A 24796-nucleotide genomic window follows, 5' to 3' on the forward strand; every position below is an offset into this window, starting at 1 on the left:
TTCTAAAATAACCTATGCTGGGAAACCTAACAAGCAGCACCGCTTGTCACAGAGTTGTACTTAAAATCATCTATGCTTGCTCACTTTAGCAACCCAGTTCACTTTCGACTAAACCCTGTGGCAGACAAACTTGCCAGGTGTTTGGATCCGGACTTGAAACAGTGAGGCAACATGGAGCTCTACCAGCCCTGAAGTATGTCATAATTCTCTACCCAGAACACATAAAAGGATACACTTCCTGTGCGCCATACATGGACAGCAGAGCAGGACAGCACACTCATTTTCTAAAATGGTTTATCAGCTGAACAACAGTAACTCCTCTAAGCAGAATATAGATAACATAGTAAACTCAGCATTGACTTTAAGACAGTTCTTCATTCACAGAAAGGTAAGGTAACCAATTATGTATTTAAATTACGTAATTTTATTCCACATAAATTTACTTAAAGGGGACAGGAGTTTTATGAATGTATAAGAAGTACTCCTTTCTTCTACCCCGATGTTCACCTTCTACAGAATCAGAGGGCACAGAAGTCTCTCAACTCAACTGACTTAATAAAGAATATCAGCAGTAAAGAAAAACCAAAGAATAACTTAATAAATATACAATGAATGGCTCACAATTCAAAACTTGAGAATCCTGGTCTATCTTTGAAAAATGCCATCAAGCATCTTTGGTTCTCTCATCCCTCCTCTGCTATAAGGTGTTCAATAATTATCTAAGTATTTAACGGCCCCAAAAATGCAAATGGCGAATAGTTTAATAAGGCAAATAGAAAAATGCCCAGCAAGAGAAATACTGAAGTTGCAAATGGTTCAAAGACTAGACATCTTAAAGATTATGGGACAAAAAGCTAAAAAAAAATAAAATAAAATAACCCTCAAAAAACATCTGGTCTAAATAAAAAGGATTCATGTTTCTAACACTCCACCACAGGACAGAAAAGGAGAGAGGGGACTTAAAAAGGTTTAATGAACTTCTGCACAGACATTTAAGATTTGCACCTAACCTTTTAAGAGTTATAGCATATGCAGTGCACATTTTGCTTGGTAGTGTTAAAATGCCTCTTGGGATGGCCAGCATACCATATCAGAGCACCTGGGCTTCCGGATAATGCACACTCTGGGAGGCAGCAGGTGATGGCTCAAATAGTTGGGATCCCAGCCACCCATATGAGACACCTGGATTGAGTTCGCAGCTAAGGCATTTGGGAAGAAACCAGTAGACAGACATCCTCCCCTCCCCTCATAAATAAAAATTAAAAGAGAACATTTAAAGAGAGCAAAGAACAAAGTAAATCAAATATATTGCTTTGCTTAAGTAATACCTATACTAACAATGATGTGTAGATGATTTTCACTTCATCAGAAGCTTTATTACTGAGAAATACAACTAGAACACAGGAAGCACAGAATGCACTCTGAAGACAAAAAGATTAGCCAGGTCCCAGCTACTCCACTTTCGATCCAGCTCTCTGCTATGCCTGGGAAAGCAGTGGAAGATGGCCCAAGTCCTTGGGCCCTGCACCAGCATGGGAGACCCAGAAGTTCCTGGTTCCTGGCTTTAGATCGTCCCAGCCCCAGCTGCTGCATCCACTTGGGGAATGAACCAATGGATGGAAGATCTCTCTCTCTCTCTGCCTCTCTGTAACTCTGCCTTTCAAACAATAAATACATCTTATTAAAAAAAAAAAAAAAAAGATTAGCCAGTGTTGTGGTACAGTGGGTTAAGCAGCTGTCTGCAACACCAGTATCCCATGAATGCCAGTTCTAGTCACAGCTGCTCTATTTGCAATCCAGCTTCCTGCTAGTGTACCTAGGAATGGCAGAAGATGGCCCAAGAGCTTAGGTCCTTGTCACTCACGTGGGAGGCCTGGATGGAGTTCCTGGCTTTGGCCCAGCCGTTGAGGCCATTTGGGAAGTGAATCACAGATTGAAGAACTCTTTCTCTGTGTCTCTTCTTCTCAAATAAAATCATCTTTGATAAATAAACAAACTGGGATCACAGTTATATAACCACACAGGCATAAGCTTCAATTTACTTTAATCTACAAGTCAACAGCATTAATAAAAGTTTCTTGGACTAAAATAGAGCAACAGGGGCAAGTGTTGTGGTACAGTGGGTTGTCATTGCCTGGGATCTCTGTGTCACATAGTGGCTATTCTGCACTTCCTATCTAGTTTCTTGTTAATGTACCTGGGAGATAGCAGACGACAGCCCAACGACTGCGGTCCTGCCAGCCAGGTGGGAAACCCAGATGGAGTTCCAGGCTCCTGGCTTCAGCCTGGCCCATCTCCTATCCCAGCTGTTGCAGGTTATTTGGGGCATGAACCAGCAAAGTTGGAAGACCTGCTTCTTCCTCTCTTAGCCATTCAGACTTTCAAATAAAAGCAAAACCATGATTTATGATTAGCTACAATGCTGCAGGGACAGAGACAATACAACAGTTGTTGAATACATGGTTCTGTACTACTGAATCCTAGCTCAATCTTGGCTTAGCATTTAAGCTATCTCTATGACCAGTCATCTTTCCTTATCCACAAATGTAGCTATTAGTATGTCTTGTAAAGTATCAAAAAGAGTGAGTTAATACACATAATGTGCTTAGTTGTCTGGCTCATTGAAAATGCCCAGTAAATATTGGTTATCATCAAAGATTTTTTTAAAATTATAATACCATGTTAAAATTTATTTGAAATATGTCAAAGTACTGCAAATGTAAACTGGTCAGAAAAGTTAGAATATTTTAAATAACTATCCCTTTTTATCTGGTAATCTTACCTCCAGGTGCAAATATATTCAGACATGAACATTCATCACACTCATATTCTTCATCTACAAATTAATGACAACTAGAAACTGCCTAAACATCAACAGGCTACCGCTTCAAGTTATGATACGTTTTTCTTTTTTTTTTTTTTTTTTAAAGATTTATTTACAGAGTAAGATAGAGAGGGAAAGACAGGTATCTTCCATCTGCTGGTTCACGCCCCAGATGGCTACAACAGCGGGGTCCCTACCAGGCCAAAACCAGGGGACAGGAACTTCTTCCAGGTTACCAACATGGGTAGCAGGGGCCCAAGCACCTGGACCATCTTCTGCTACTTTTCCCAGGCTATTAGCAAGGACCAGGATTCGAAGTGGAGCAGCTAGGACACAAACCAGCACCCATTATGGGATGGGATGCAGGCATTGCAGGCAGCAGCTTTTATGTGCTATGCCACAACACCAGCCCTATGATACATCTTCAACTGGAGTGCTTTGCAGCCAATGAAAATTATGCCATATTTAAAAGTTTTGAGAAAGTAAGCCCAAGCTTTAGCGAAAAGCCATTTGGGAAAACATCAGAGAGTTGTTCCCTACTCATTCCTCTCATCAAACATGGGCCATTTTCTAAGAGTTTCAAAGGATTCTGGTAAGCATTCACATTAAGTCCTGGCTTATTTTTGCTTCCTCATCTTAAAAAAATTATAATGGATACCCACTTTTCTTCATAACATAAAAACACTGCATTGATATGTTTAAATTGCCAGGACCTCTGGTTTTCAGAGATTAACTAAATATGTTTACAAAAGTGTCTCAAACTTGATGGAGTATATGTTAGGGAAAAAAGTTCTTTGTATTCTATCTTTTCATTCCATGTTCTGCATATCTTATGTCCCCTAGCATGAGGCATCTGGAAGAGTTCAGGAGCACAGTACGTACCTTAAAATTGTTGTACCTTAAAATTGTTGTTATTAACAATTTAGCTCAATCTCTCCACAATGAACAGAAATAGCTCTTTTCAGGAAGTAGTATCACAAACCAACGTCAAAATGAAAAATGTCCCTATCTTCAAAAGATTTTTCTATACTTCTACACATGACTGTCATCTTAGCAATAATTTTATACCAAAGATTCTGTGAATTGATGGAAGGAACAAGGTTGAACATTTAACTGAAACCTGCAACTTCTCCACCTGACTCCAAAATTAAAATATGCTAGTAGTAAATAAAGCCTTATATAGTCTGGGAACATGAATCTAAGTGAAATTTCCCACTGAATTACCTTCCCTTGTCTCTCCTGAAGAAATGGGACAGTACTGGGTAGCAGGTTTAGTTCACAAGATCAACAAACCCATGCTCTAAGATAAAAACCACCTAACACCAGAGCTAAAACAAAAACATCCTACAGAATTACAAAATTATCAGGCATGAGAAAAAAAAAATCCTAAGCGCTAGTAAACACTGTAAGAAATCGCCAAAGAATACCAGTTCCATGGAAAATGGCACTTAAGCCACACAGCAATTAGGATTAAAAACTTCTCTCCAGAATGTCTTAATAACTTAACATGAATTTTTACCCACAGGATAGTTTCAAATAACATCCAAAGGAATCCTAAGATTACCAGCATAGACCCCAAAAGTTAACATTTTTAATAAAAGATCTGTTTTGCAAAAACAAGGAAAAAAAATCACATACAGGTAGGTTGGGACCAGTAGTCTCAAAGACCTCATTTTAAACAGTGCACAAATATGAATGACTGAATTAATCCCCCTCAGTATAAACGCTCTGTTCCAACCTGACCTCTGAGACATCAATTGCATCTTAGCCAGATAATTTATTTTTGCTTCACAGGAATCAAGAACCAAGTGTTCCCTACTTTACTGATGCATTAAAAAAAAAAGAATTCATTAAAACAGGCCATAATGACTCTTAACTCTAGTATCAGGCTGTGAACTGAGAGTGACAATGAAGAGCAGTGTTCCAGATGCTGCTGTAAAGCATAAACCTGCACCAGCCACCGTAACTGTCATCTTTTTTTATCCACTGAGTAGAGCTCACTACACTCTAAGTTACTTCCAGCTCTTACAGCTCAGACTCACTGCGTTTTGCTGGTTTTTTTTTTGGGGGGGGGGCAGAATGGGGTCACATTCAGCTGTCTTATGAAGTAATCACTATGTATTACAATGTAGAGCATCAAACTAAAACTTTCCAAAGTTAAAGTGAGACAGACTTCTATTTCCCATATTTAATAATACATGGGAAAGCACCAACAAATATAACCGATCCTGACTGCACTCTACACTAACCAGATGGCTGGAAATCAATTCAAATAAAGTTTAGAAGAACAAAAATTCAAGAAAGTTTCTATCAGTGACTCTGTGTCACACACAGTAAAAAAATTAAGCAACATATTTGGATATTGGGATTTCTGTGATTTGCCTCTCCTTTTTTTTTCTGTACTTTAGAAATGAAAACACAACCTGCACTAGAAATAATTTTTATCCAACTACTTAACTGCTGAATTCCTCTGTACCTTTAAGGAAAGGCTAAGAGAATGGAAAGAAAATTCGGAACACCAACAGTCTGTTTTAAGTATTTCAACTTCCAAGCTGCCCAAGGACATCATTTTGCCATAGAAAACTAAAAATGTGTTTTGAAAAGGGCTCACAAGGGAAAGCGGGGAGCAGACAGACAATTTTTAAATGAATGAATGAATGCCTTCCGACTCCCCCCCCCCCCCACCGCAAGGATGCTCAGTGAGCGGCGCACGGTTCTCAGCGAAGCAGGAAATAAAGGAGATGGCGGGAGCGTAGGCCGAGGGCGGAAGTTTGCCTACGATCCACTCTCAAGTGTTTGAATGGACCGGGCTCGCTCCCCCGCGCCAAACTACACAACTCGGCCGCCCCAAGACCCCGGCGGCCCGGCCGGGCGGGGCGACTCCGCGTCCGCCTTCCTCCCAGCAGGCCCTCGCTCGGCCTTCCCTTCCGAGGGCTCCTCGTGGGCTCGCCGCCCGCCCCGCCCGCCGCCCCCAGCCCAGCCCAGCCCAGCCCGCACGAGAACCCGGCGCCTCGCTCCCTCGCCGCCCCCCGCCCCGGCGCTCCCCGACGCCCCCCGCCCCGGCGCTCCCGCGGCCGCCCTGGTGCCCTTGGCGGCGCGCACTCGCGCCGCGCCTCCCCCTCCCTCGGCGCCAGGCCTCGCTCGCTCGCTCGGGGCCGCGGGCCACGAGGTCCGCGGCTCGCTCCCTCCCGGCCGGCTCCGAAGTGGCTTTCCCGCCGGCCTGCGGGAGGCGGCGCCCTCGTGGCCCCCCGACAGGCCTCGCCAGCCTCCCGACCGGCCCGGGAGGCGGCCCCGCCACACACACACACCCCCCGCGCCCTTGCCGGGCCGAACCGGCGCCGTTCCGCCCCGACCCGCCGCTCGCGAGCAGAGCCCGGAGGAAGACAAAAGCGCAGGCTCCCGGGCCCACTCGGCCAAGCAGGCCTTGGTCCGCTCCCCTCCGGGACCCCAACAAAGCCCGAGCCGCTGCCTCGCGCCCCGGGCCTGGCTTACCCATCGGTCCCCGCACGCTTCTTGCCGGAGGGGTAATCCTCCCCCAAGTCCAACCGGTGGCGCTTGGACATCTTCCCACTCTTCGACCGGGCGGTTAGGAAGAAAGAGAAAGAAGAGAGGCTGGCGGCTGTTTCGACACAGTAGAGAACAGCTACTTAACTCTGGAGGACCCCTACCCCTCCCGCTACAACAGCCCACACCGTGCGGCCGGAACCAGGAGCTAAAATGGCGGCGGCGACGAGGGCTGGGCCTGCGCGCGCGCCTCCGCAGCGTGCGTGCGTGCGTCGTGCGCGCGCGCGCAGCCCAGAGGCGGGAACTCCAGTCCCGCCCGCGCGCCTCATTGGCCAGACCTCCCTCCGTCCCGCGGCCTCCTCCCTCTTCCCGGAGCTCTCCGCCGAACTGTGGCCGCTGGGGGAGGGCGGGGGGAGTGGAGTATGAGTCTAATGGTGCTTACGCTCCGCTTGGGTCTCGCCTTACCCCTCTGATGTAGGAAATGGAGAAGGTCTAGTCCCAGATAGGAGAGCGTATGGATCCTTCCTTTCGGGAAACCAGAAAGGTTGAGAGATGGATGCAGATCCTACAGCCAGAAATGGAACAACTATTTTATAACTCCAGGTCTAGAACTTGGCAGTCGTTAACGCCAGACGCCCTCACAAGTGCAGGGAGAAAATGTTAAGACTTGCCCTGATCCCTTTGATCTCTTTACCCAACACGGACAATGTACACTCAGCTTGTAGATGTTACCAGAATATGGAACAGATAATTGGCAGTAAAGGCACAATCCCCCCCCCCCTTTTTTTCCCCAGTGTGCCTATTTTGTGTTTCCACAATGTTAACCTCACCTATGTCATTCTTGGAAGTAACCTTGCGCGGTGGGTGTTATAGATGTGGCTGGGGCAGCTAAGAAGTTTCAAAGCTGTTAGGGTTGTACCTGCAGTGATAGAAAACTGAAGGGACAAAGATGACCCTCATGACCTTTGTGGATCTCTGCCCCCAGATCCTCCGTGCTTGCTCGATTAAATCCATTCCCACAAGAAATGCGAGAGAGAAGTTTCTGTGGGTCAACTCCAGCAGAGTGAGCGCTATCGTTCATACCACAGCCGTATCCAGATGCTCTGGTAGACCATACTCTGTTTTTATTTCTTTATTTTTTAAGATTCATTTTATTGGAGCTGGCGCTGTGGGCAGTGGGTTAAAGCCCCGGCCTGCAGCACCAGCATCCCATAATGGGCGCTGGTTCAAGTCCCAGCTGCTCTACTCCTGATCCAGCTCTCTGCTATGGCCTGGAAAGCAGCGGAAGATGGCCCAAGTCCTTGGGGCCCTGCACCCGCGTGGGAGACCCAGAAGAGGTTCCTGGCTCCTGGCTTTGGATCAGCTCAGCTCTGGCCGTTGCGGCCATTTGGTGAGTGAACCAGCGGATGGAAGACCTCTCTTACTCTCTCTCTCTCTCTCTCTCTCTCTCTCTCTCTGGCTCTACCCCTCTCTGTAAATTTCTCTTTCAAATAAATAAAAATCTTAACAAAAAAGATTCACTTTATGTATTGAAAGGCAGAGTTACAGGGAGAGGTCTTCCACCCACTGGTTCACTCAACAAATGGCACATTGGCCAAAGCTGCATCAAGGCAAAGCCAGGAGCTTTGTCTGGGTCTCCCACGTGTGTGCAGGGGCCCAGAGACTTGGGCCATCTGCTGCTGTTTTCCCAGACATATTAGCAGGGAGCTGGATCAGAAGCAGAGCAGCCAGGACTCAAACCGGCACCCATATGGGATGCCGGCACTGCTGGCAGTGGCTTAATCTGCTACGCCACAACTCAGTCCCCATACCACGGTTCTCAGTCATACATAACCAGAACTGCGATAGCTAAAATTAAATACTACTTAAATATTGCAAATAATGAAGGTGGGTTTTATTTTTGTACTAGATCCTCATTTTAAAGTTAACACAAGGGGCCGGCGCTGTGGCGTAGTAGGTAAGGCCTCCACCTGCAGTGTCGGCATCCCATATGGGCACTGGTTCCAGTCCCGGCTGCTCCACTTCCGATCCAGCCCTCTCTATGGCCTGGGAAAGCAGTAGAAGATGACCCAAGTCCTTGGGGCCCTGCACCAGCGTGGGAGACCCGGAAGAGGATCCTGGCTCCTGGCTTCGGATCAGTGCAACTCCAGCCGTTGTGGCCAATTGGGGAGTGAACCAGTGGATGGAGGACCTCTGTCTCTCTTTCTCTCTCTCGCGCTCTCTCTCGCACGCGCGTGCGCTTTCACTCTCTCTGCCTTTCTGTAACTCTGCCTTTCAAATAAATAAATAAATCTTTTAAAATAAAGTTAACACAAAGTAAGGTGTATTTGTGTATAAGATAGCGCACATTTCTACCTTAAATGTAGACCATTCCTGTATGCTGACACTTGTCAGAGTTCATAATGCAGAATCACTGAACTGCAAACCTGGAAAAGAGTTCCAGCTGATTTTCTGCTTATCTGAAAATGAGGGAGCCTGAACCCCCATGCCATGCCCTCGTTCACACAGCAAACTAGTGTCAAAGCCAGAAAAAAAAATCCAACTTTTGTTTTGTTTTTGTTTTTTTGACAGGCAGAGTGAACAGTGAGAGAGAGACAAAGAGAAAGGTCTTCCTTTTCCGTTGGTTCACCCCACAATGGCCGCTGCAGCGGCCGGCGCACCGCACTGATCCGAAGCCAGGAGCCAGGTGCTTCTCCTGGTCTCCCATGGGGTGCAGGACCCAAGCACTTGGGCCATCCTCCACTGCCTTCCCGGGCCACAGCAGAGAGCTGGACTGCAACCGGGACAGAATCTGGCGCCCGACCGGGACTACAACCCAGTGTGCCGGTGCCGCAGGCGGAGAATTAGCCTAGTGAGCCACGGTGCCGGTCAAAAATCCAACTTTCACTCCAACTGTTCGGTGCCAGTCTTGGATTCTCATCTTGAGACCTGGTGTAAAAATACCTTAACATTTTAAAAATACCTAAAAATTATCAGGGAAAAAAGCAGCACTGCTTAACTCTCAAAGAGATGTCAGCCTCTCGTGATTGAACAAGGAGGCTGGAGAAAGGAGAAACGAATTATTTAGGGACTAAAGGGTCCGTCTGCTTGAAGGATCACCAAATAGCCGGCCTCAAGCGGGAGGTGCTCAGAGGAAAGAAGACAGGGAGAAGGCAGAGCTGCACAGGAAGCTGCCTCAGTGACAAGCAGCTTGCTGGGGCTTTTGTAGCAAGAGTTAGGGAAGTGTCCAAGATGTAGCACAAAATGAGGCAGGAAGCAAACATATATCTTCATACATGGCGGGTTCAGAAAATAGTGGCAGGGCCAGTGCTGTGGCATAGCGGGTAAAGCTGCCGCCTGCAGTGCCAGCATCTCATATGGGCGCCGGTTCAAGTCCCAGCTGCTCCACTTCCGATCCAGCTCTCTGTTATGGCCTGGGAAAGCAGTAGAAGATGGCCCAAGTGCTTGGGCCCCTGCACCCACGTGGGAGACCTGGAAGAAGCTCCTGGCTTCCAATCGGCTCAGCTCCGGTTGTTGTGGCCACTTGGGGAGTTAACCAGCATATGGAAGACCTCTTTGCCTCTGCCTCTCTGTAACTCCCCCTTTCAAATAAAACTTTGAAGCAAAGAAAGAGAAAGAAACAAAGAAATAAGGAGAGAGAGCAATTATCACACAGTTATTCTTAAGTGTTGAAAATTAACTGAAATGTGATCCCTGTTAAACATAAGAGTGGGAATAAGAGAGGGAAGAGATGTATAACTTGGGGCATCCTCGGGCTGACTTGCCCCAAATGGTAGAGTTAGAAACATACCAGGGGATTCCAGTTCAATCCCATCAAGGTGGCATGTGCCAATGCCATCTCACTATTCCAAGTGATCAATTTAAGTTCACAATTGATCATAATGAAAGGACTAAGAGTCAAAGGGAGCACATAAACAAGTCTAGTACCTGCTAACACTAACCGATAGAATAAATAAAGGGGAGAGTGATCCAACATGGGAAGTGAGATACTCAGCAGACTCATAGAATGGCAGATGTCCTAAATAGCACTCTGGCCTCAGAATCAGCCCTAAAGGCACTCGGATCTCGCTGAAAAGCCCATGAGAGTATTTCAGGCATGGAAAGCCAAGACACTCTGGCAAAAAGATCTCTGTGAGTGAGATCCCAGTGGAAAGAACAGGTCTTCAAAGAGGGAGGTGCCTTTCTCTGAAGGGAGGAGAGAACCTCCACTTTGACTATGACCTTGTCTAGACAAGATAAGAGTCGGAGAACTCAAGGGGCTTCCATAGCCTTGGAAACTCATGATTGGTGCATAGGGAGATTACTGATGCCATAAACAGGAGTGTCAATTTGTAAAGTCAACAACAGGAGTCACTGTGCACTTACTCCTCATGTAGGATCTCTGTCCTTAATGTGCTGTACATTGAGGCTTAATGCTATAACGAGTACTCAAACAGTATATTTCACTTTGTGTTTCTATGGGGGTGCAAAAGGTTGAAATCTTTACTTAATGTACACTAAACTGATCTTCTGTTAAAAAAAAAAAAGAAATTATCAATTCCCAACTTGACTCTCACTGGGATTAAACATGACAATAGGTCTGATCTGATTCATCATCATTTAAAAAAAAATCATCTATTATTTTTCACTTTATGTCTCTGTGTGGGAGCAAACTGTTGAAATCCTTACTTAAGGTATACTAAGCTGATCTTCTGTATATTAAGATAATCGAAAATGAATCTTGATGTGAATGGAAGGGGAGAGGGAGTGGGAAAGGGGAGGGTTGTGGGTGGGAGGGATGGTATGGGGGGGAAGCCATTGTAATCCATGAGTCGTACTTTGGAAATTTATATTCATTAAATAAAAGACAAAAAAAAAAAGAAATAAGGAGAGAGAGAGAAATTAGTGGCAAATTCCTCCTGTAGCCAAAGAATTTAGTGTTATACCAAGGAAAATCCAGCTTAGATTAGGAAGGTCTGACTTAAACTGGTTTCTTGCTGTTTTTTTTTTTCCCCTAAGATTTATTTATTTGAGAGGCAGAGTTATTTATAGACAGAGAGAGGTCTCCCATGTTAGGAAACTGGCACAATTTTATCCATGCCATGATCTGCACCCTGATTTACAAGCTATGCCCTGCCCCCCCCCCCCCCAAGCCAGGTGGCCACAGGGCCCAACCACCGGTGTCAAGCTCCACCCCCACCCTAATGGGATTCGCTGCTCCTGCTTCCCTGGCCGCCCTCTGGCAAAGTTTTAAAAGGGCCTGTTCCTGAACACGTGCTCTCTTGGCTCTTCTCTCCTGCGCTTTCTTGGCTCCTCTCATCTGCCCTCCTCTCCTCCTCTCTTCTCTCTGCTCTCTCTTCTCTCCTCGCTCTTTCTTGCCCACTCTCTCTAGCCTCTTCTCTCTCACTCCCCTCTCTCCTCTTTCTCTCTTACTCTCCTTTTCCCTCTTCGCCCCTTGCCTCCTGTCTGCTGGGTTTTCCCCAATAAACCCTCCAGTGTTCAGTGTGCCTGTGACAGCCTAACAGAAATATATAACATCCCACCTGCTAGTTCACTCCCCAAATGGCCATAACAGCCAGAGCTGGGCCAATCCACAGCTCGAACCGGCACCCATATGGGATGCGGGCACCAGAGGCAGAGGCTTAGCCTACTAAGCCACAGAGCCAGCCCCTTTTGCTGCTTGAGCTACTCCTTATACGAGGTGGTCTAGTCCCAGTCTGAGTGTGATGTCCAAGATAGCTCTTGTGAAAAATCCTGAAAACCAAGCTCAAGAGAGTTCAGATTCCCCACCCACAGTCCCGTGCCCCCCACCTTCCATTTTTGCCTAAATCATACTATCTTTTTAAAATTTTTATTTATTTATTTGAGAGGTAGAGTTACAGATGGAGGGACAGAGAGAAAGGTCTTCCTCCCATTGGTTCACTCCCCAGATGGCCGCAATGGCCGGAGCCACGCTGATTCAAAGTCAGGAGCCAGGAGCTTCTTTCGGGTCTCCCATGCGGGTGCAGGGGTCCAAGGACTTGGGCCATCTTCTGCTTTCCCATTCCACAGCAGAAAGCTGGATTGGAAGAAGAGCAGCTGGGACTAGAACCGGCGCCCATGTGGGATGCCGGCGCCCCAGGCGGAGGATTAACCAAGCGAGCCACGGCGCCGGCCCCAATCGTCCACTCTTGGTTATAAAACTTGGCGGATGAGACTTCTTCCTGGAGCCTAGGGTATATCTGACAAAAACTGCAACTTAATCATTTGTGTTGTAACCTGAAAAAAGGCCACGTTTATCAAAGGGCGGTGGCCTTTCTGGAATCTACAGTGAGTGGAGCAAAGAGCTCAGACTCCTTGGGGGGAGGGGCCGATTCCCAGGTCTAAATGACCCACCCTAGGTTTTCAGACTTGCAGGAATCCTCCCTTCTCCTTGGGGCAAAAGTTCCAAGATGTCCAACTAGCTGAAGCTGCAGAGTGCGGAACCTTCCATGTACTAGGTTGTGTTTTTTTTTTTTTTTTCCTATGCATGCATATCTATGGTAAAGTTTAATTTATGGAGCAGGCACTGTAAGAGCTGAACAATTACCAACGATTAAGGAGAGCAGGTGTAACAATATACTATGAAAAAATTCTAGGAACGTGGTTTATCTCTCAAAATATCTTAGTGTACTGCAGTCACCCTTCTCACAGTGATGGTGTGAGCTGAAGTGAGGGGTGATGTGGACATTGTAAGGTAGCGTCAGGCTCCTATGGGCCCTCTGATACTACGTCACACACGGTCATCCAGTCGTGACACTGTCGGCGGCAGGTAACCAAAACCAAGGAAAGTGAAACTGTGGCTGTGGTGGATGCCGGTGACCACCCCCAGGGAAGAGATACCAGCCAGGTCCCCCTCACCTTCCTGGAAATGTTTCCAGAGAATATCCTGTCTTCTTTACTCTTACTTTAAAAAAATGTTTAAGATTTATTTGTTTGAAAGTCAGAGTTACAGAGAGAGAAAGGGAAGGAGAGAGAGCGATCTTCTGCTGGTTTACTTCCCAAATGACCACAACAGTTGGAGCTGAGCCAGGCGGAAGTGAGGAGCCAGGAGCTTCATCCTGGGCTCTCATGTGGGTGCAGGTGGACAAGGACTTGGGCCATCCTCCGCTGCCTTCCCAGGCGCATTAGCAGGGAGCTAGATTGGAAGTGGAGCAGCTGGGACTGGAGCCAGCGGGATGCCAGCACTGTACGCCACAGCACTGGCCCCTGCTCTTAACTCGTTGTCTATTACACAACTCTCTGGTCGACTATCAGTGTGTGGCAGGAAATGTCCAGTGCAGCTAACCAGCTCCAGGTCTCAAGCCAGAGGGTGGCCCAACCAAAATTCATAAGTGATGATAACAGCCAATGCATATAAAGCACTCACTATGAACCAGACACTGTCACCTGCATATTTTGGCCTGTTGTGAGTTGGATGCTGTGTGTTACGCTCACTCACAGGGGAGGACACTGGCGTGCACAGAGGATAAGTGTTGTGGCTAGGGTGCAGTCCTGGAGTTCAGCCCATGCGGCGTGTGTGCTCAGCTGCTCTGCTGTGTTGCTGCTACTGATAAGCAGGTGTTCTCACTGCCCGTGGTTCTCCTAGCGTGCATGATGGAGATAAGGACTCCTCGCCCGACACACTCAGTGCTGTACATTGTTCACTACAGCACAAATGCACACCCCTCTCAGTGGACTAGTCAGAATGTTGACGATTTGAACCCAGAGCCACACTACTCACCCCTGCACTGTATCGGTTACCCATCCCTTAATTACTCCATTTCTGTATTTACTCAACAAATATCTATTAAGTCACCGTGTCCGCCATTGGTGTAAGAGCTGGGGAAAGAGGGAAGAAAAAAAAGAGCCACAGTTTTTGCCTTTATGAAACTCGCCAAAGGAAGAGAGACAGGAATTAAATAACTAACCTCAGGGCCGCCGCTGTGGTGTAGTGGATAAAGCAGCTGCCTGCAGTGTCAGCATCCCATGTGAGTGCCAGTTTGAGACCTGGCTGCTCTACTTCCTATCTAGCTCCTGGCTAATGTGCCTGGGAAAGCAGCGCAAGATGCCCCAAGTGTTTGGGTCCCTGTACATTCGTGGGAGACCTGGAAGAAGCTCCTGACTCCTGGCTTTGGATTGGCCCAGCTCCTGCCATTGAAGCCATTTGGGGAATGAACCAGCAGATGGACAATATCTCTCTCTCTCTCTCTCTCCCCCCCTCTCCTTCTCCCTCTCCCTCTCTGTAACTGTGCCTTTCAAATAAAATAAATAAATCTTAAAAAAAAAAAAAAAAAAAAAGCTGGTCAGGGCTGCTCTGGTCCAGTGTCATGGCCTCGTCCTTGAGCTGGAGCTTGTGGGCTTTGAATCTGTGATGCTGTTGCCCACTTCCCACCCCAGATGCCTTCGTCCTCCAACCTTGCCCCCTTCACCCAGCGCTAGCCTCCTTTCCTGGCCTGTTTGCACCCTCACTTGTAGGAGGGGAGGAGGCAGGCCCCTGCCACGTGTGCAGGAACCAGGAGTGGGGCAAGCTGAGGCTGGGTGGGCTCTGCAGGGAGTGGACTCACGCTGTTGCCTAACAGGTTGGGGCCTTGTGCCTTCCCTGCAAGGCCTGGGACGCCGAAGCTGGGGAGTTCAAACCCTCAGAAGGGAAGTAGGGACGAGAAGAGGGATTCTTTTGTACTTTGCACATAGACCACACATTTGTGTCAACTGTTTTTAAATGAAAGTTTTTTTCTCATACAAAAAAAATTAAAAAATAAAAATAAATTTAAAAAAATTAAAAAGCTGAACTCATAAATAACTATGTTGTTCCAGCTGTAATTAGTGCAAAACAACAACAACAAAACCCACACCATCTACATAGGGCAGGGGCGGGGCTATCAGAGAGCATCTAGCAGGTGGCCTTGACCTAGACTGAGTGGTAGGAAAAGCCTCTCCGAGAGGAGACATCTAGAAAAAGACCTAAAAAATCATTACATGCTGGCCAAAAGAGAGGGAGGACAGCATTTCAGGCAGAGAAAAAATATAGCCTGTGTGAAGGCCCTCAAACATACATAGGTGTGACTCATAGAACAGCATGGGTGCAATGAGATGGGAAAGATGAGGTCCTGCTGCCCCACGGGGTCCACGGGAAGTTCACAGAAATCCACCGGCACAAACTTCTCTTTCAATTCTGTTCTTGCAGTACTCGCTCGCCAGAAGGGGCCATAACACCTTCCAGAGGATCAGAGTGTTATCCTTCTTAAAGCAATAGGAAGAGGGCAAATAGATTTTATTAAGAGGGAAAAAGAGGAGGCTGGTACTGTGGAGTAGCAAGTAAAGCCACTGCCTTCAACGCTGGCATCCCACATGGTTCGAGTCCCGGCTTCTCCACTTCCAATCCAGCTCCCTGCTGATGGCTGGGAAAGGCAGAGAAGCCCCTGCACCCACGTGGGAGACCCGGATGAAGCTAATGGTTCCTGGCTTCAGTCTGGCCAAGCCCTGACCATCGCGGCCATTTGGGGAGTGAACCAGCAGGTAGAAAATTCTCTCTCCCCCTCTCTCCCTTCCTCCCTCCCTCCCTCTCTCTCTCTCTCTCTCCCTCTCTCTCTCTCTCTCTCTCTCACACACACACACACTTTCCCTGTAACTTTGCCTTACAAATAAAATAAAATAAATCTTATAAAGAGAAAGAGAGAGAAAACAGACCAACCTTGTGGTGTAGCAGATAAAGCTGATGCCTGCAATGCCAGCATCCCATGTGAGCAATGGTTCATGTCCCAACCCCTCTACTTCTGTTCCAGATCCCTACTAATGTGCCTGGGAAAGTAATGGAGAGGCCGGCGCTGTGGCGTAGCAGCTAAGGCCACCACCTGCAGTGCCGGCATCCCTTATGGGCGCTGGTTCAGGTCCCAGCTGCTCTACTTTGGATCCAGCTTTCTGCTATGGCCTGGGAAAGCAGTGGAAAATGGCTCAAGTCCTTGGGCCCCTGAACCCATGTGGGGGACCCAGAGGAAGATCCTGACTCCTGGCTTCAGATTGGCTCAGCTCCAGCTGTTGTGGCTATCTGGGGAGTGAACCAGTGGATGGAAGGCCTCTTTCTCTCTGCTTCTGTCTCTCAGGAACTCTTCCTTTCAAATAAATAAAATAAATCTTAAAAAAAAAAAAAAAAAAAGGCTGGCACCGCGGCTCACTAGGCTAATCCTCTGCCTTGCGGCGCCGGCACACCGGGTTCTAGTCCCGGTTGGGGCGCCGGATTCTGTCCCGGTTGCCCCTCTTCCAGGCCAGCTCTCTGCTGTGGCCAGGGAGTGCAGTGGAGGATGGCCCAAGTGCTTGGGCCCTCCACCCCATGGGAGACCAGGAAAAAAGCACCTGGCTCCTGGCTCCTGCCATCGGATCAGCGCGGTGCGCTGGCCGCAGCGCACCGGCCGTGGCGGCCATTGGAGGGTGAACCAACGGCAAAGGAAGACCTTTCTCTCTGTCTCTCTCTCTCTCACTGTCCACTCTGCCTGTCAAAAAATAAAAATAAATAAATAAATAAAAAAAAGGAAAGTAATGGAAGATGGCCCAAGTGTCTGGGGCCCTGCACCCATGTGGGAGACCCAGATGAAGCTCCTGACTCCTGGCTGCACACTGGCCAAGCCCTGGCTGTTGCAGCCATTTGAGGAGTGAACCAGTAGATGGAATGTTCTCTCTCTCTCTCTCTCTGTAACTCTTTCTTTCAAATAAATAAATAAATAAATCTTAAAAAAAAAAAAAAAGAGGGAAAACAATGTAATCACTGATGAGGATTTTGCCACGACCAATCCAGCAATCTCCCTCTTTGAATTCTCATTAGCTACCAAATCCTTACACAATGGAAAGAAGTTTTGTCGCTACTTTTCACAGCTTTATCCCCTCTCTCTGCTTCATTTAAGAGACAGAATAGTTACAAGGAGCAGTGGCTCAAGTCTCTGACTTGCCATCGGGGCCTCACCTCCAGATTGAGACACCCTCAGCCGCTGGGAATGTACCTAGAGACAACCCTAGAACAACCATCTGGAAGCATCGAGAAGGAGAGCTGCCTGGCAAGCTAAATGCAAGGTAGGGATGGAGAGCCCTGACCCCTCTCCCCTCATAGCACCTGAATGAACTCCCTACAGGACTGACTAATGCTTTCTTTTGTTAGGAAGTCATTTGCTATATTGCAATGCTTCAAACAATCCACAAGTTAAGGAGACAGTCCCAAACACAACTGAAGATGTCTTCAGACACCATTCACAAGCTCAGGGGTCTACAGGCCACCTGCACTTCTGCCCAACTGGCTGCAAATTCAGGGTTTCGCACAATCCCATCTTATTTGATAATTTGCTTGAATGACTTACAGAACTCAAGAAAGCATTATACTTATAGCGACAATATTCTTTTTTAAGATTTATTTAATTCCCCAGGTGCATTGGCAGGGAGTTGGATAGGAAGTAGAGCAGCTGGGACTCAAACCAGTGCTCATGTGTGGTGCCAGCACTGCCGTCAGTGGCTTAACCCACTATGCCACAGCACCGGCTTCAAGAGTTACTTTATAAAGGTTACAAATCAGAGTGTCTGTGCCCTTGCTTCTTTGAATTAGAACAATGACCCTCCCGCAAATCCAGCATCCTCTCCAACAAGGAAACTAAGCTGATCTTCAGTCTGGAGTTTTTACTGGGGTTTCATTAAACAGTCACATTTGACTGAATTGGCTCCATGACTGAACTCAATTCTCAGCCCTCTCTCCTCCTGGGGTGTCAGGAGGTTGGACTGATACCATGTGGTTCAACATCTTTTAATCTCCTGATTGGTCTTTCAGACATGGCCAGTTTCCATTCCTTCCATTCCTGAGTCATCACATTAGCATGGAGCCAGATGTGGTCCAAGGACCCCAAATAAATAAAAAGGACACACCTATCACTTGGGAAATCTCGGGGACTTAGAAGTTACCTCCCCAAAACAAGGGATAAAAAGAGTCAAATTCTTAAAAAAAAAAAAAAGATTTATTTATGTTACTTGAAAGAGTTACAGAGAGAGAGAAGGAGAGGCAGAGAGAGAGAGTCTTCCATCCGCTGGTTCACTCCCCTCCCCAACTGGCCACAACGGCCAGAGCTGTGCCTATCCGAAGCCAGGAGCCAGGAGCTTCTTCCAGGTCTCCCATGTGGGTACAGGGGCCCAAGGACTTGGGCCATCTTCTACTGCTTTCCCAGGCCATAGCAGAGAGCTGGATCAGAAGTGGAGCAACTAGGACTTGAACCGGCGACCATATGGGATGCTGGCACTGCAGGTGGCGGCTTTACCCACTATGCCACAGTGCTGGCCCCATCAAATTTTTTATTTCGCAATAACACTAGTCAAGTTTTCCCTGTCTGATTCTACTTTCTTTTTTCCTTTTAATTTAATTTATTTATTTGACAAACAGAAAGAGAGGGGAAAAGACACAGACAGACAGACAGAGAGGGCTCCCATCTGTTAGTTCACTCTCCCAAATGCCTGCAAAGACTGGGGCTAGACCAAGGCCAAAGCTAGGAGCCAAGGACACCATCAAGGCGGGAAACTATCACCCACATGGATGGCAGGAACCCACTGCCGTAGCCACTGCCTCCCAGGGTGTGCGTTTGCAGGAAGCTGGGATCGGGAGCTGGATCTTGGAATTGAATGCAGGCACTCTGAAGTGGGATATGGATGCTTCAACTACTAGTTCCCTGCTAATGCACCTGGGAAAACAGCAGACAATGGCCCAAGTCCGTAGCCCCTACACCCATATGGGAAACCTGGAGGAAGCTTCTGGCTCCTGGCTTCAGCATGGCACAGCCCTGGCCTTTGAGGCCATTTGGGGAGTGAACCAGCAGATGGAAGACTCTCTTTCTTTCTTTCTCTCTCTCTCTCTCTCTCTCTCTCTCTCTCTCTGCCTCTGTCTCTCCCTCTCTGTAACTCCACCTTTTAAGTAAATAAATAAATAAATCTTAAAAAAGAATGCAGGCACTAGGGAACCCCTTGGGTCATTGGATCTGCTTTCAAGTAAGGAGCTAAAGGCACTCATAGGCTTATGTCCTTGCTCATCCACTCCTGATCTCATTTTCATCTCTTGCTTTTCCACTGATGTGGATCCTCAGTGTGCTCCCTACTAAACTTCCGGAATACAAATCCTTGCCCCAAAGTCTACTTTTCATAGAACCTGACCTAAAGGATTTGGTGCCAGGAATGACCCAAGAAAGCAGATATCATGACTGGATTTTGGAGCTGGCCACCCTTTGGTGGGTGCAGAGAATCAGTGTGGACATTAGAACATAGCTTCTCAGGGAAGTAGAAATCAGAGCAATTGTTGAAACTCTCACCGTAGTGTACTGAAGAAAAACATGCAGTACAGAGTGAAAGAGTGCACTGATCTCAGGCCAGGGAAAATGATAAACACACACACACAGTGGAATTTGATGGCTGTTGCTAAGTGGTACTTTGGAAAGTGATAATGAAATGCTGAAGAGTGATTAATCTGTGACACAAAGTTAAAGGTGAGAACCAGAGGTCCTTCAAGAGAGCATATAAAACAGTTCTCACGCCCTGCAGTGGAAAGACAGAGAAAGCTGAGGGCCCATCCCAGGACTTAACATAAAAGTGGCAGAACACCGAATGGAAACTTCCAAGGACTAAACTCTCCACTTGGGCAGGTGTGATATGTCAAAGTTGGCACCCTGGTTGGAAAAGAGGGGGACCCTGGCATGTGAGATGGGGTTGTTTGATTGATGTACCTGAAAATTCTGGAATCTCGGTCTTCCTCACCTGCTAGGCCTGCAAATGTCCCACTCCTCCCGATATTGAGCTAGTGCTCCTCCCTGTGAGATCATGCAGAGGTCTCCTGTCTATAGAATAATATTCATCTCTCCCCTGATGGCTTCTGGGCAATAATTAGGATCAATTCACAACAGATGATATTCAGAGGACATCATAGGACTACAACCCTATCCCAAAAAAGCTATAGGACCCAGCCAATAGGTCCCAGCACCAGCCAGAGAGTATGCATGGGACTGAATCTTCCCCAATCTGTGGACTAGGGAGGAAGAAAGTGTTCTCCAGTGGAATGTAAAACTACACAAGGGAGAATATCCATTTGGGAAAACTCCTCCAGGATACAGCATTTGACATTTATGCAAGGGCCCCAGATGATGGTGTGAGCACACTTAAATTGTTATCTGGAAGCAAGGATAAATCAACAGCCTACCATACATGAAGTTAAATAGAAATGCGAGAATGGCTATGGGTGACAGTGTAAAAAAAGACTTTGCCACATGAAGAAGTAACTATACTGAATTGAAAGTACTTACAGAAAACTGAAAAGACCAAAAGATGGATGTATTTCCTATGTAAATTCAGAGGATACACTAATGATCGATCACTCATTAGAGGAATTATCTGGCGAGAGAGGCGCTGACATGACTTGGAATTCTAGGGGTGGCTCTCCCCGCAATCCAGGTGTGAAGGTAGAAGATGCCTGTGCAGAACTGGGCTCACTGGGAGCAGCAGGGATGAGAGTACCTTGTCCCATGGAAGTCACATGGTGGCATTCAAACAATGAAAGTCAAGCGACTACTATGACGTAAGAGTGGCAGTCATAGAAGTCATGGAGATGGGAAGTAGAATGAGGCATCTAGAGAAAATAGATGAGCAGACTTCAATCCGAACAACCAAAATGATCAGGACACTGAGGCAGTTTCCCTGATAAAAAGCCACAATCACGCGCTGCGGCTCACTAGGCTAATCCTCCGCATTGCAGCGCCGGCACACCGGGTTCTAGTCCCGGTGGGGGCGCTGGATTCTATCCCGGTTGCCCCTCTTCCAGGCCAGCTCTCTGCTGTGGCCAGGGAGTGCAGTGGAGGATGGCCCAAGTACTTGGGCCCTGCACCCCATGGGAGACCAGGATAAGTGCCTGGCTCCTGCCATTGGATCAGCGCGGTGCGCCGGCCGCAGCGTGCTGGCCACAGCGGCCATTGGAGGGTGAACCAACGGCAAAGGAAGACCTTTCTCTCTGTCTCTCTCTCTCACTGTCCACTCTGCCTGTCAAAAAAATAAATTAATTAAAAAAAAAAAGCCACAATCACTTGCCTACGTTGTAGACTTGAACTAGTTTTTGGACCTGGACTACCTTGACAAAGGGAGGGACAAAAATCCTTAGGAGAAAGGACTCTGAAACATGTTCACAGTAATAAATTACACTGGTGCTCTGTAGCCATTCACTTAGGCAGCCGTATACTGAGGAAAAGGGAACATCTCAACAGTTCAAGGATGACTGAGTGGAGTGTGGCCTGACATCGATATCAATAGACTTGAAGGGTCATTACGGCTTCTCTCTGAAAATGAGGGCTTATAGGATCCTAGGATGGAGTTCTACTCACTTGCCATGTCATCAGCATGCATACAGGGCCAGCGCTGTGGTGTAGCGGGTAAAGCTGCCGCCTACAGTGCTGGCATCCCATATGGACGCCAGTTCAAGTCTCGGCTACTCCACTTCCATTCCAGCTCTCTGCTGGGGCCTGGGAGAACAGTAGAAGATGGCCCAAGTCCTTGGGCCCCTGCACATGCTCCTGGCTCCTGGCTTTGGAACAGCCCAGCTCCGGCCTTTGAGGCCATCTGGGGAGTGAACCAGCAGATGGAGGACCGCTCTCTCTTTCTCTGCCTCTCCTCTCTCTGTGTAACTCTGACTTTCAAATACAATAAATGAATCTTTAAAAAAAAGGTAGAATAGGGCCGGCGCCGTGGCTCAATAGGCTAATCCTCCACCTTGCGGCGCCGGCACACCGGGTTCTAGTCCCGGTTGGGGCGCCGGATTCTGTCCCGGTCGCCCCTCTTCCAGGCCAGCTCTCTGCTATGGCCAGGGAGTGCAGTGGAGGATGGCCCAGGTGCTTGGGCCCTGCACCCCATGGGAGACCAGGAAAAGCACCTGGCTCCTGGCTCCTGCCAGGATCAGCGCGGTGCGCCGGCTGCAGCGGCGGCCATTGGAGGGTGAACCAACGGCAAAAGGAAGACCTTTCTCTCTGTCTCTCTCTCTCACTGTCCACTCTGCCTGTCAAAAAAAAAAAAAAAAAAAAAAAAAAAAAAAAAAAAAAGGTAGAATAGATATTCTTAGTAAATATCTATATAATTTTTTTGGATTTTGTTTTTATTCCATAAAAAGTAAATTTTAAAGTAATCACAGATCATTAAAACTATAGTGGTATAACATTTTTAACCATTGGGTTGGCAAACATATAAAACAAAGTTTTACAAAGCTATATTTGCTGCAATACTGATACAGAAATTTCTTTCTTTTTCTTTTTTCCATGTTACGTTCTTTTTTTAAAAGATTTTATTTATTTGGAAGACAGAGTTACAGAGAGAGGGAGAGCCAGAGAGAGAAGTCTGCCACCCGCTGGTTCACTCCCCAAATGATTGCAACAGCCAGAGCTGAGCTGATCTGAAGCCAGGGGCCAGGAGCTTCTTCTAGGTCTCCCACACTGACGCAGGGGCCCAAGGACTTGGGCCATCTTCTACTGCTTGCATAGCAGACAGCTGGATTGGAAGAGGAGCAACCGGGACTCAAACCAGCACCCATATGGGATGCCGGCACTTCAGACAGTGGTTTTACCCTCTGTGCCACAGCGCCAGCCCCCACCCGTTAAATTCTTGACCTCTAAAGGGTATGCGCTATCCTGGTGGAGAATGCCAAGTAAAAGTGTGTGAAACCACACACACGTTCCTGAGGCTGTCCAGTGGGGCTGGGGGTGGGGGTCCTGTGGACCCCCCAGAAGCAGGCAGAACGTCCTTCACAAGCAGCCTGCTAGCTGTGGCTGGAAAGCCTGTCTCCAGGCCAACTGGCATCTCCCCCACTAACAGCTTCTTGCGCTGCCCATGTGACCTTGCGGCTTTAAATCACACCTCTGGGTAGCTGAATCTTTCACTCGGAGCAAGGAGAGGGGCTGAGCCCCTAAGGAGACCCCCGCTATCTCCATGAGCCCCAAGCCAGTGGACATACAGTATGTGAAACCCCCTGTCCAATGGGCACCCCCAATATGATAACCCAATGAACAGACCGCAATGCCTTGAAAACCCAGGATGCTTCCTCAAAGCCAGTGTCCCACTCAGGCACTCCACCTGGTCTCCTCTTGCACCAGACGCTTCTTCTGTTGCTTGCCAGTCAAATAAGAGTTTCTTTTCTGTCTAATAAAAGATTCTGCCTCTTTGCAAATTGTTTTCTAGCTTTTTATTTCTATATTAAGCTGAGGAAAAGAACCCATGAACTCGCTCCTGCAACCACCCTCCCTTCTGTGACGGGTAACACTTCCCACCCCTGCAAACTCAGCCAAGACACTAAATCAAAGCAACCCAGAGAGGGATCTCTAGCTTCAGCTCTGACATGCCAAGAGTTCAGAAGTTGTCATTCCCATTCCTACACAAAGAAAACATTGAACAAACTGAAAATCGAGAACTTTCCTTCGAGCCCTTTCGAGAACAGGGGTTGGAGGAGAAACTGCCACATTTAAATCTGGGGAGATGGGCAAATTCAAAGAACCACAGCCAAGATCTGCTTACTGGGAGCAGAAGCAAGGAGAACCATCAACTGCTGGGAAAATTTAAGTGACTGTTTTGAGAAACTATCAGGAGCTGAGTATGGACTCTCCAGAGGGTGGGAAACTCCTAGAGGTGTAGGCTGGGAGGTGACATTAGCAAGGAGAAGCTGCCCCGCCTGGCCTGCTATGGAATGGCAATGAGGCCCCTACTTAATCTACACTCCCTGTCCTGTGCCACCCAAACCCCCATCTCCCTCGCGCACCACCCAAGTCCGCTTGGCATGCACCGGAAAGTGCCCCTCCCCTGCTTTTGTCTTGTGGAAACCTAGTTCTGTGACTTAGCAACTTCAAACCAGTGCCAGCTAGAAATGTTCAACATGGCTGCGGGCTGCATCCCTGTGATAACTTGTAAGTCAATGTAATGTCCTCATGCTAGAATTACCATGGCCGACACTTGATGCCATGATTCTCCCAAAATTCCAAAAATAGGCACAGGAATGAAACTGCCCTCTGAATAGGCAACTGAGCCCCACCGCACACACCACCCCCTGTGCTTCCAGATCTGATAAAAGGATAGCCCAAACTTTGTTGATTGCAGCTCTCTCTCCTGAGCTGGCCCACCCTTCCTCGTGAGTGTGTACTTTTGTTTTGCACATAAAGAAATCTTGCTTTTCTGCCCACCTTTGCCTGTATCTCTTGCTTGAATTCCTTCTCACATGGAGACAAGAAACTGGACCAAGCCTGGCCAGGGATCACCTCACAGCATTTGAAGCTTTTATCTTCCCTGGCTTTCGCTACCGGGAAATCCACCAGGTTTTCACAACAAAAAGCAAAGGAAGATGCCCTCGTGGCTCTGGCAGAGACGGGAAGGGGAATCATTATGAAATATGCTGGGGCCGTTCTCCATAATTGAATAGTTACTTTCCAGGGAGAAGACTAACCGAACCTTATCTGACTTTGAGAA

At 47.6% G+C, this 24796-nt stretch overlaps 1 protein-coding gene across 3 annotated transcripts in view; it reads right to left on the minus strand.

The window, feature by feature from the left end:
• The window catches only part of DHX15 (DEAH-box helicase 15), a 56289-nt gene extending 49740 nt beyond the window's left edge, over positions 1–6549 (minus strand). For all 3 annotated transcript variants that reach the window (XR_016229824.1, XR_016229825.1, XM_002709378.6), the window contains exon 1: positions 6317–6549. Coding sequence is in view for 1 of the 3 variants with exons in the window: in XM_002709378.6 (XP_002709424.1) it covers positions 6317–6387 (71 nt within the window). In the remaining 2 variants the exon portion in view is untranslated. The remainder of the gene's footprint in view (positions 1–6316) is intronic.
• Positions 6550–24796: the final 18247 nt, after the last annotated feature.

The sequence above is a fragment of the Oryctolagus cuniculus genome, chromosome 2 (genome assembly GCF_051225735.1).
Source record: "Oryctolagus cuniculus isolate XC-2025 breed Fujian yellow rabbit chromosome 2, ASM5122573v1, whole genome shotgun sequence".
In the NCBI taxonomy this organism is placed as follows: Eukaryota; Metazoa; Chordata; class Mammalia; order Lagomorpha; family Leporidae; genus Oryctolagus; species Oryctolagus cuniculus.